This window comes from Taudactylus pleione, unplaced genomic scaffold, assembly GCF_031769625.1.
Source record: "Taudactylus pleione unplaced genomic scaffold, aTauple2 ptg000244l, whole genome shotgun sequence".
NCBI lineage: Eukaryota > Metazoa > Chordata > Amphibia > Anura > Myobatrachidae > Taudactylus > Taudactylus pleione.
In genome coordinates, this window is record NW_028284646.1 from 7,211,992 (window position 1) to 7,224,562 (window position 12,571).

At 44.7% G+C, this 12,571-nt stretch overlaps 1 protein-coding gene across 1 annotated transcript in view; it reads left to right on the forward strand.

The window, feature by feature from the left end:
* CSMD1 (CUB and Sushi multiple domains 1) overlaps positions 1–12,571 on the forward strand; it is a 1,974,400-nt gene that overhangs the window by 1,462,603 nt on the left and 499,226 nt on the right. Inside the window, exon 16 of the mRNA XM_088479751.1 lies at positions 1,621–1,759. Within this exon, the coding sequence (XP_088335877.1) occupies positions 1,621–1,759 (139 nt within the window). The remainder of the gene's footprint in view (positions 1–1,620; positions 1,760–12,571) is intronic.

The following is a 12,571-nucleotide window of genomic DNA, read 5'->3' on the forward strand; positions in this document are numbered from 1 at the left end:
TGCTTGCCTTCAGGGACAGGTTAAGGGGGGGTCTACAGGGGCGGTCGCCCGGGGGACCCAACACAGGGTCATTGTGACCCTTCTGAGAACAGGTGTCCAGTGGCACCTCTTTCCAGATGGGGGCTCAGCTGCTGCAGCTCTGTGTGGTAGTGCATGCAGCAGCACAGTCAGTGCAGCGGCATACAATGCAGAGCAGCTACCAAGTCCCCTCATCAGCGTCATGTGACACATCACGTCGATGATGCTGATGAGGGACTAGGGAGCAACTCTGCTGGAATTGGGAGGTCAGTTAAGTAATCAGGGGTGGGGATGGAGGCAGTAGGCTCCTTGTGGCTTCGGGGGGTTTGGGGGGGCTGCAGGGTAGGCTACGTGCAGCTTGAGAGGGGGGTAGAATCCATGTGGCTTGAAGGGGGCCCCCACAACTTAGTTGCCCGGGGCCCCCACAAGCATTATTCCAGCCCTACGTGCACTAGTAAATATAATATGAAAAGTACATGTCTGGGGCCTGCTATTAAAATGAACCTACTATCTGCCCATCTTGCATGATTTGCACTTCGTATGCACATAAAATGAACAGCTATGCAGAGTCATACAAGGTAGGAAGAGATGTTACTATGTAGGCAAAGTTCAGTGAGGTTGTGCGCACACAATTTCAGGCCATGCAGACCCACACATAAAGAGATGTCTATTTTACACTTGGGGCTGGATTCAGTTAGACACCAAAAGCTGCAGTTTGGCAAAAAGGTTTCACAGGTCCAAATATGCATATCGGGAAATCCTATTTTTTAAGTACCTTAATAATGACCATTAATGACATATGAATTGGTTTAAAGTAGTGGGTTAGGTATTGTGAGGGGCTATATGGATGGGACATGTGTTAAAAATGGCTCAAAAATATACTTGCACCCATTTTAATGTACCCCCAATTTAACTGCAGCAAATATTTGTCCAAAAAATGGCTTTTTATAATTTTTCAACACTTATGCAAATATGCATATAACATCCATTTGACACAATTTAAGAACCCCATTATTAGGGCCACCAACACACCTCTAAAATGATTACCTATGTCAGTTTCCTATTTTAAGGGGTACAGACAGATTTCCCCAAATTCACCTGTACTTTTCGCAGGTTACTCTGCATTTTTGCATCTTTTGTAATAGGATATTGTGAAAAATGCTACCGAGCATAGACAAAAGACGCAATCTTAAGTTTTCGCTTTTTCGTGTCTAACTAATTCCCCCCCCTTAGTGTAACATACTGTAGGTGCAAGTACCCTCTGATGATGATTAGTACTAAGCCAGGTGCATATGCTGCGTATGAGGGAAAGTACACTATTTTTCCATGCTCTTTTCTTCTGGATAATGTATTCCTGATAGATTTCCATCTCCGCATCAGCCCCTGCAGTGTCATTTGGTAAAGGACAGTAACTGATGTGAAAGCAGTGTAGTTTATGCTGCACTTTAGAGTTCAGGGTGACCAAAACAACATAGTATTTATTGTTATATAAACTTCAAAGCTTTATATACACTAGATTGCAAATTTATAATATAGGCCAAAATAATGTTACAATAGTGTGGTCAATAGAAAATAATTTATTTTTGCATTTTTATTCCATAGCTCCGTGTGGAGGACATTTAACAGCATCAAGTGGAATTATCCTTCCTCCGGGCTGGCCCGGTTATTATAAGGATTCCTTAAACTGTGAATGGGTGATCGAAGCAAGAACTGGACATTCAGTTAAAATTAGTTTTGAGAGGTAGGAAGATGCTTGCAGTCAACTCACGGTGTGTGTATAACGGGGTGGATTGGAATGGAAAACCAGCTCGGAAAGATTCTGGGAGCAGCCCTAAATGGGGGTGGGATCTCCTGGAAAGATGAACACTTTAGGCCTTCCTCCCCCTGCTATCCCTAACACTAAATCTGTCTTAAGCCGCGTATCCACTTGTCGATTAAACAGAGCGATTGAACGATAACGACATCAATCGCTCATTAATCATATATGAATCGGACATGGAAATGTCGAAAACGACCAGCGATGTGTGCTCCCACTGGTCGTTTTCAACATCAATCATCGCCCGAACATGCCTGTCAATCTGCCGATAACGTCAGACTGGGCATGTTCGGGGATGAGGGAGGGTGTCTGCACTGAATGACATATTGTTCACTGTGCACCTACAGGATGAGAAATTATGTCGTAATCGTTCAAACATTCCTCAGTCGGCAAGTGGATACCCAGCATTACTTTTTAAAAACTTACCTCCTTTTATTAACTAGCATTAATACTTAATATCCCCATCAGCTACACATTACATTAATATTCCCACTATATAACCTTAATAAACCTCAACACTTCACTCTAATAGCACCCATACATTATATTAATACAATCACACACATATTAGAATAATACCACTAACTCACAGCATAATCTGAACACACAAACAGATTATATTAAAATGACCCATCCCACAAACAAATTATATTAACAAACCTCCCAAAATTGGAGACGGGGCATTTGGGTATTTTTTCACATGCACAAATTGGGACACATTATATTACTGTCAGCATACAGCATACAGACACACAAACATTATATTACTGCCAGCACACAGACACACATACATTATATTACTGCCAGCACAAAGACACATATACATAATATTACTGCCATCACACAGACACACATACATTATATTAATGCCAGCATAATATACTGCCAGCACAGACACACATAAATTATATTAATGCCAGCACATAGACACACGTACATTATATTACTGCCATCACACAGACACACATTATATTACTACCAGCACACAGACATTATATTACTGCCAGCACACAGACACACAAACATTATATTAATGCCAGCAAACAGACACACATACATCATATTACTGCCAGCACACAGACACACATATATTATATCAATGCCAGCACACAGACACACAGACATTACATTACTGCCAGCACACAGACACATATTAATGTCAGCACACCGACACACATACATTATATTAATGCCATCACACATACATACATTATATTATTGCCAGCACAAACACATATATTACTGTATATTACAACCAGCGCACAGACCTTATATTACTGCCAGCACACAGACATTGTATTAATTCCAGCACACATACACACATGCATTATATATTAATGCCAGCACACAGACACACATGCATTATATTAATCCCAGCACACAGACACACTACATAATTTTAAAGCTAGCGCACAGACACTCATAAATAATATTAATGCCAGCACTTAGACACACATGCATAATAGTAATGTAAGCACACAGACACACCTACATTATATTACTGCATACTTGCCGACATTTCACTCCCTCCTCCCGGGAGGGAGCTGTCGGGCTTTCTCGGCGGGGGGCGGGCCGCGGTATAAAGGGTGTATGACCTGGAGGAAACATGTATTTGGGAGCGGAGCATGGGGCGTGACATCATGATCACGTCATGAATCGCCACGATGAATGCGATTCAGTGCGAATCACGTCACCGACCCCTCCACTGCCGGGATTTATGCTGTAAGTGCAGGGGGTGGGGCGGATGGGTCGCTGGGGACCGGGAGGCATGCCTGCTTTTCCGGGGGGGGCTGGTTGCGGCACCTGATTTTCGGTAGGCTCCTAGCCAAATCGGGAGGGTAGGCAAGTATGTATTACTGCCAGCACACAGACACACATACATTATTTTAATGCCAGCACAGAGACACACCTACATTATCTTACTGCCAACATACAGACACACATACATTATATTACTGCCAGCACACAGACACACATACATTATATTAATGTCAGCACACAGAGACACATACATTATATTAATGCCAGCACACAGACACACATACATTATATTACTGCTAGCAAACATACATTATATTAATGCCAGCACCCAGACATTATATGATTGCCAGCACACAGACACACATGCATTATATTAATGCAAACACACATGTATTACATAATTGCCAGCACACAGGCATTATATTAATGCCAGCACACATACATTATATTACTGACAGCACACAGACCTTATATTAATGCCAGTACACATACACACATACGTTATATTAATGCCAGAACACAGACACACATGCATTATATTACTGCCAGTGCACATACATTATATTAATGCCAGCACCCAGACATTATATGATTGCCAGCACACAGACACACATGCATTATATTAATGCCAGCACACATACACACATGTATTATATAATTGCCAGCACACAGGCATTATATTAATGCCAACACACAGAAACACATACATTATATTACTGCCAGCACCCAGACATTATATTCATACTTGCCTACTTCTGAAATCTAGTTTCAGGGAGATTACAGAGTTTAGTAGAATACGCAGAGCGTCGGGGGGGGGCATCGAGGGGGCATGGCCAGCTCCAACCAAAGGGCGTGTCTAGCTTCACTTAAGGGGGTATCTATTCCCACTAAGGGGGGTGTACTGCAGTGGCAGGTGTGACCTGCTTGTGAGAGAGCTCACAATTTAATGGGAAACAGAACTGGCACAAGAGAAGTGTAACTTTTGCTGCACTATGGGGACAGTAACAAGGGTGCACCAGTGTCAGTATAGGTGGGAGTATTGTAGACTGTTGTAAAAGGATGGGCTAGTGAATATGAGAGAGTTCAGTGTGAGGCTGGGGCTGTCTGTACTAACTGAATTGCGTTATCTTGCAGGGATATGATCTCATTAGACAGCTCTCTGGAATGACAGGCAATCTGCTCTCCCAGTGGGAACTTGCAGAGTGCAGACTGCCTGTCATTCCTGAGAACTGTCCACAGAGATCACAACCTTGCAATATAAGGTAATCCCAACCTTATCTTTTCCCTCGATCCTTCCACCCACAACCATATGCGCAGAGCAAAGCATGTAAACAAAGCTGCTTAGTGAAGCTCTGTCATATAGTAAACAACACAAGTCCCGAGTCCCTGGCTTCCTGCTACTCACAGTTACCTTTTTCTAAGACAGCAGTTTAGAGCTACCAGGGGAAGGATGAACTGCTACTGCCTCCAGTCACTGCCATGAGACTCCGGGTGGGAAGTTACTGCAGAGTGTATGTGTCTGATTATGAGCTAGGCAGCCACCGCTGCGCTGCTCACAAACCCCGCAGTGGCCAGCCTGTAGCACTGCAGCAACAAAGACATGCTGTTACATCCTCCAGCCCCGGCCCCGTCCCATCCGGACTCGCACATGCGCAGTCCGGATTTTCAACTACACAGTGAGGAAACCGGGAGGTCCTTATCAATTACCGGGGTAGCGGAAGCTCCCATCATAAAACGGGAGGCTCCCGGGGAAATCGGGAGGGTAGGCAAGTCTGATTATATTACTGCCAACACACAGACATTATATTAATGCCAACACACATACATTATATTACTGCCAACACACAGACATTATATTAATGCCAACACACATACGTTATATTAATGTTAGTACACAGACACACATACATTATATTAATGTTAGTACACAGACACACATGCATTATATTACTGCCAGCACACAGACATTATTTTAATGCCAGCACACAGGCACACATGCATTATGTTACTGCCAGCACATAGACAGGTATTCAATCATGAAGCCAGCGCACGTAAGCCCGACAGCCGGCTTCCCGACTGCTTTATCCTGGCGAGGGTTAAATGACTTGCGTCTAATTCTAGATGCCTGTCATTTTACCAATGCTGGGAGACCAACGCCCGGCATGCCGATCGAATTGATGCCAGGCGCAGCTGCGGACAGCCGCGGGGGGGAAAGAGGGTTAGGTTTAGGGCTCCCGGGAGGGGCTTAGGGTTAGGCCTCCCCCCGGGAGGTTATGGTTAGGCTAGGGGAGGGAGGGTTAGGGTTAGGCACCCCCGGGAGGACTTAGGGTAAGGCACCCCCAGTGGCGGGCTGGGCTGGGGGGCAGGTTGCCATCTGCCCCCCGAGCCGGTACATTTCTACTACTGTAGGGCTGCCGGCACACCCAGCAAGCAGGGAGATTCATCAGCCTGCCTTTTAGTATTTACACTAACCACGGCAGCCTGTCAGTGGATGTCTGAGACCCTGCCCCCCGATCAGAGCATGTATGATTTTTCATCTACTGAATGTGTGTATATTATAAATATACTGTATATCTGTATATTTAAAAAAATATAGGCCGCGATTCAATTGAAAGCAAAGCTGAATAGCCCCGGGAGGGAGCTCCTGTAGCTATTCAGTTCAGCGCAATGTTAAGTCGGAGAATGCCCGTTCTCGCTCCCTTAACTTGGCTGTTTAGTCACGAGAACTGGCATTCTCCGACTAAACTGCCGGCCGCGCAGCACTTTAGTCGGATTTCTTCTCAGGAGAGTGCAAGGAGAAATCCTTTAGTCAGACCAAACATCGCGCTAAATTGAATAGCCCCGGGAGCTCCCCCCCAGCGCTATTCAGCATCGCTTGGAATTGAATCGTGGCCATATAGAGGGCATGTATGATTTTTCATGTATTTCTCTCTCCCTCTCTATCACCCCCCATCTCTCTCTCCCTCTCTCTCCTCAGTATGAGAGAAAATCCAAATACTGCAGGCACGCTACAAAGCTGACAACCACACTGGGAGGTCAAAGTATAGTATAAGTTATAATATTGCCACTCAATGTAGAAAAACCAGGCTGCAGTTTTTGTGAACTAACGGTTTCAAGAATTACTGTGTATATATATATATATATATATACATATATATATCTATATAATTAATGCTATTGATGATTTACAGGAGGACGCTTTGGTCCTGGGACCCATGTTCTATCAGATAAATGCATACATTGTTTTGCTTTGTGAACAGATTTTATGAAGCTGATTAAGTACCGTATTGTATAGTGGTAATTAGAGATGAGCGGGTTCGGTTCTCAGAGTACCATACCCACCCAAATTTCGGGGATCCGGGGCGATCCGAGCCACAGCTCGGATCTCCCTGCTTGTCCTGGATCCCCCTCTGAGGCAAAACCTTGCGATCCCGATGTCGGATCGCAAGGTTTTGCATTGAGCAGGCCTAACGCTTATTGGCTAAGATTGCTGACATTGCAATGCCAGCAGATGCAATGTGCCAAATAAGACCCGATAACTATAATTTCTTATTCGTGACAATAAGAAATTAAGTTCCGCCAGGGTGTACTAATATACACACACGCAAGGATGGGGTTCCGAAAGAAGCCCATCCCTGTGATATGTAAATGTAAAGTGATTGCTAAAGCGATCACTTCACTTCTAGGCTTGGGACCTGGTGGTGCTACATCAGACTGTGCGTGTGCGTGCGGCCAGTGACGGTGAGGGATCCTATGGATCTCTCCAGGTAAGTTTTTCAAAGTGTAGCCCACAGGCTACAATGGCTTACGACATCTGAAGATGGCATTAGTTAGCGGTTTCAATCTCTGGAACACTTTGCATTTTTGAGCTTGGTAACGTCAGCATTTTATAAGCCCCCATAGAAACCTATAGAAGATAGTTTTGTATTAGATAACGGGGGATCTCAGCACTGATGCTGCCTACCTACATACATCCATCCAGATGGTACTTAATATTTGCAGGTAGCCCCCGAAAACTATATCCCGCAAATGTTTTTTGATACATATGTACCATAATGTGGAGTTTAACACAGGTGCTTTTAGAATATTTTACGGGGACACTCTAAATTCCCAAACCTCTCCGGTGTATGTTGATCACTAGAATGGTGCCTGTATTTTACTTGGGTGTTTCCGATGCTCGCTGTGCTATATATCAGTAACTAGAATCCTTTCTGTATTGTATACAGTTCAAGGAATGCTCTGTTTTTAATACTAGTCACTACAATAGTCTCTGCTTTGTCAGATTAGAATCGTAGGTATAATATTTGTTTAAAGCTTTTTGACAGAACAATATGTTATTGCCTATTTAAGCCACACCCACATTAGATAAACCACACCTACAAGGTTATTGTCACACCCATTTTTTGAATTGCAATGCACCAGGGCCACTTATTTGTGTTTGCCCCCCAGACTGAAAGTTGCCAGCCAGCCCCTGGACCCCCCCTGGGGGACTTAGGTTTATGCGGCGGGGAAGGCAGGGTTAGGTTTAGTCACTTAGATTGGGTTATTAGGGTAAGGCACTGGGTGGAAGGTTAGGGTTAGGCACCCCTAAGGAGGGTTAGGGTTAGGGGGGTTAGATTAGGATAGAACATACTTACCTGCGGACGATCAGGAGTTTCAGCCGTGTCAGCCTGCCGCTGCCGGGAGTTGAATCCCCGGCTTGTGTACGGCGGTAATTCATATGTATTCCCATAGACACACATACATTATATTAATGCCAGCACACAGACACACCTACATTATATTACTGCCAGCATACAGACACACATACACTATATTAATGCCAGCACACAGACACACATACATTATATTAATGCAGCACATAGACACACATACATTATATCAATGCCAGCACACCATACTTGCCTACTTTTGAAAAAGCATTTCTGGGAGATTGTGAAACCAACACCTATAAGCGCATGTTAAAGTGGGCGTATACTGATACGTTTGAGAAGCATGTCATAAAATTGATTTACATGCAAATGTAAATGCCTCCCAAAGCAGTTAATTCTCCCATACACGGAGTGACATATAGGGGCGGTCTGCACACATGGTGCGATCGGGTGGCCGACTGCCCGATATGTCGGCTCCCCCCTGTCTCACCCACATAGTATTCCATGGGATCGCACAACGCATCCCCTGACCATTATATTACTGCCAGCACACAGACACACACATTATATTACTGCCAGCACACAGACACACATGCATTATATTAATGCCAGCACAAAGACACATATACATTATATTAATGCCAGCACACAGACACACATACATTATATTAATGCCAGCAAACATACACACATACATTATATTACTGCCAGCACACAGACACATATACATTATATTAATGACCGTACTCAGTTCCTGAACTTCCATGAGAGTTGTAAACTCTATTTTTAGTCTCTTACCTTTATCTTCTGGATCCGAGACTCAGCAGGCAGGATTAGTGATCTCGCTCTTACAAGGAGATCCACAGACTTGGGCATTTGGGCTTCAACACATTCTGCACTTTTATCAGTAGATGCCTTTTTTTAATGCTCTTGGATTACTATATGCAGATCCTGACCGTAGTTCTTTGGCCGAATCCAAGCTGCGGGCTCTTCGGCAGGGAAAGAATCCCGCAGAGGATTATTCCTCAGAGTTTCGGAGATCGGCAGTGGATTCAGGATGGGACGACCCGGCATTGCGTAGCCAATTCCGCTTGGGTCTTTCAGATGCCATCAAGGACATTTTGGTCCAACATCCATCACCTGAGTCCCTTGATGACTTAATCTCTTCAGCCATCCGTATTGACCATCGCCTCCGAGAATGCAAATGAGAACGCAGTCTTCTGTACAGTCACCTCAGTCACCTTCCTGACTGCTGGCGGAGGACTCTGAGGAACCCATGCAACTGGGAGCTTTCCAGCTATCACCCAGGGAGAGACAAAGATGACGATCTCAAGGCCTCTCCCTATATTGTGGAGCTAGAGGTCATCCGCTGAAATCTTGCCCACATAGGCCAGTAAAAGATCGGGTCTGAATGTAAAAGAGGAGTTACATTTAGGCCTGGCATCTGTTTCCTCAAAAAATTCATTGGTAGTTCCTGCAGTGGTACATCTGTCACAATCCGTCCATTCCGTATCGGCATTTGTGGACAGCGGTGCTGCTGGGAACTTCATGGACTTATCATTTTTTCATTCCTTAGGTTTAGCTGCAGTTCCTTTACCTCAAGAGGTTCCTATTTGTGGGTTAGATGGTGGACTGGTGGCTAATGGTCTTTTCAAATACAAGACACCACCTCTTTGTCTCTCAGTTGGAATTTTGCATTCGGAGATGATTTCTTTTTTGCTACTCCAGTGTCCTTTTGCTCCCATCATTTTTGGGGTTTCCATGGTTAATGACCCATAATCCCGTCATTGATTGTATTATGGGGGATATTGTCACACCTGAACTATTTTCAGCCTGTGTTATCCTGCCCTCCTGGCAGGCAACTCATCTAGCCAAATAAATCCTGCCCTCCTGCCAGGCAACTCATCTAGCCAAGAAATCCTGCCCTCCTGGCAGGCAACTCATCTAGCCAAGAAACCCTGCCCTCCTGGCAGGCAACTCATCTAGCCAAGAAATACTGCCCTCCCGGCAGGCAACTCATCTAGCCAAGTAATCCTGTCCTCCCGGCAGGCAACTCATCTAGCCAAGAAATACTGCCCTCCTGGCAGGAAACTCATCTAGCCAAGAAATCCTGCCCTCCTAGCAGGCAACTCATCTAGCCAAGAAATTCTGCACTCCTGGCAGGCAACTCATCTAGCCAACATATCCTGCCCTCCTGGCAGGCAACTCATCTAGCCAATAAATCCTGTCTTCCTGGCAGGCAACTCATCTAGCCAAATAAATCCTGCCCTCCTGCCAGGCAACTCATCTAGCCAAGAAATCCTGCCCTCCAGGCAGGCAACTCATCTAGCCAAGAAACCCTGCCCTCCTGGCAGGCAACTCATCTAGCCAAGAAATACTGCCCTCCCGGCAGGCAACTCATCTAGCCAAGAAATACTGCCCTCCTGGCAGGCAACTCATCTAGCCAAGAAATCCTGCCCTCCTAGCAGGCAACTCATCTAGCCAAGAAATTCTGCACTCCTGGCAGGCAACTCATCTAGCCAACATATCCTGCCCTCCTGGCAGGCAACTCATCTAGCCAAGAAATCCTGTCTTCCTGGCAGGCAACTCATCTAGCCAAAAAATCCTTCCCTCCTGGCAGGCAACTCATCTAGCCAACATATCCTGCCCTCCTGGCAGGCAACTCATCTAGCCAAGAAATCCTGCCCTCCCGGCAGGCAACTCATCTAGCCAAGTAATCCTGTCCTCCCGGCAGGCAACTCATCTAGCCAAGAAATCCTGCCCTCCTGGCAGGCAACTCATCTAGCCAAGAAATACTGCCCTCCCGGCAGGCAACTCATCTAGCCAAGTAATCCTGTCCTCCCAGCAGGCAACTCATCTAGCCAAGAAATCCTGCCCTCCTGGCAGGCAACTCATCTAGCCAAGAAATCCTGCCCTCCTGGCAGGCAACTCATCTAGCCAACATATCCTGCCCTCCTCGCAGGCAACTGATCTAGCCAAAAAATCCTTCCCTCTTGGCAGGCAACTCATCTAGCCAAGAAATCCTGCCCTCCTGGCAGGCTACTCATCTAGCCAAGAAATCCTGCCCTCCTGGCAGGCAACTCATCTAACCAAGTTATCCTGCTCTCCTCACAGGCTACTCTACAAACCAAGTTTTCCTGCCTTATCGGGTGAGACACTTTTCCATAACAACTCCCAGCATACAGACACACATATATTTTATTACTGCCAGCACACAGACACACATAAATTATAATAATGCCAGCACTCAGACACACATGCATTATATTACTGCCAGCACACAGACACACATAAATTAGAATAAAGTCAGCACTCAGACACACATAAATTATAATAATGCCAGCACTCAGACACACATAAATTATAATAATGCCAGCACTCAGACACACATGCATTATATTACTGCCAGCACACAGACACACATAAATTATAATAATGCCAGCACTCAGACACACATGCATTATATTACTGCCAGCACACAGACACACCTACATTATATTACTGCCAGCACACAGACACACATAAATTATAATAATTATAATAATGCCAGCACTCAGACACACATGCATTATATTACTGCCAGTACACAGACATTATATTACTGCCAGCACACAGACACACATAAATTATAATAATGCCAGCACACAGACACATATTTATATTATATTAACCCATCTCAAGCCATGACATGATGGTGCTTTTAAAGGGAATACATGAAGTAAGATAAGAAAGGATTTGCTATGAAATCAATGTAACAGGTGGTCCCCCTAGATAAATTAAGGTGCTGACTTGCAGCCTGCACCAACCTCCTATTCACTTCACCTATGTAAGGCTTGGCAGAATCTAATCATGGAATTGTTGTCCCTGTGGTCCACATCACCACTGTGCACCAATCAAGGAGGAGTACAGGGAATGGAAAGGGGCCTGGAACTTGGCTTCTAATGCAAGTAGTACTTTCTGTCCCTTCTTAGTGAATCATCTTCAGTCCTTGTACTGAAGAACAAGGGATCTGTCACAGAAGTAACAAGACACTCTTCTGCATAGTAATACTCTATTCCCTTTATATATAATACCACGCAATCCTCCTTGTTACTGAAAACATCCCATTCCACTCAATAATAACATTCCTTTATCCTGTGCTTAATAACAGTTGCACCCCCTCACATCGCTTTGTGATTATTTATAAGGAGAGGGGGGGATGTAGTAATAAAATAACAGGGGAGTGCTATTATAATATTAAATAGGAGGGTTGGTATTATTTTATAATGTAATTAGTAGGAAGGATGAGTTTTTACTATTGGGGAACTGTGGTATTATTGATGGG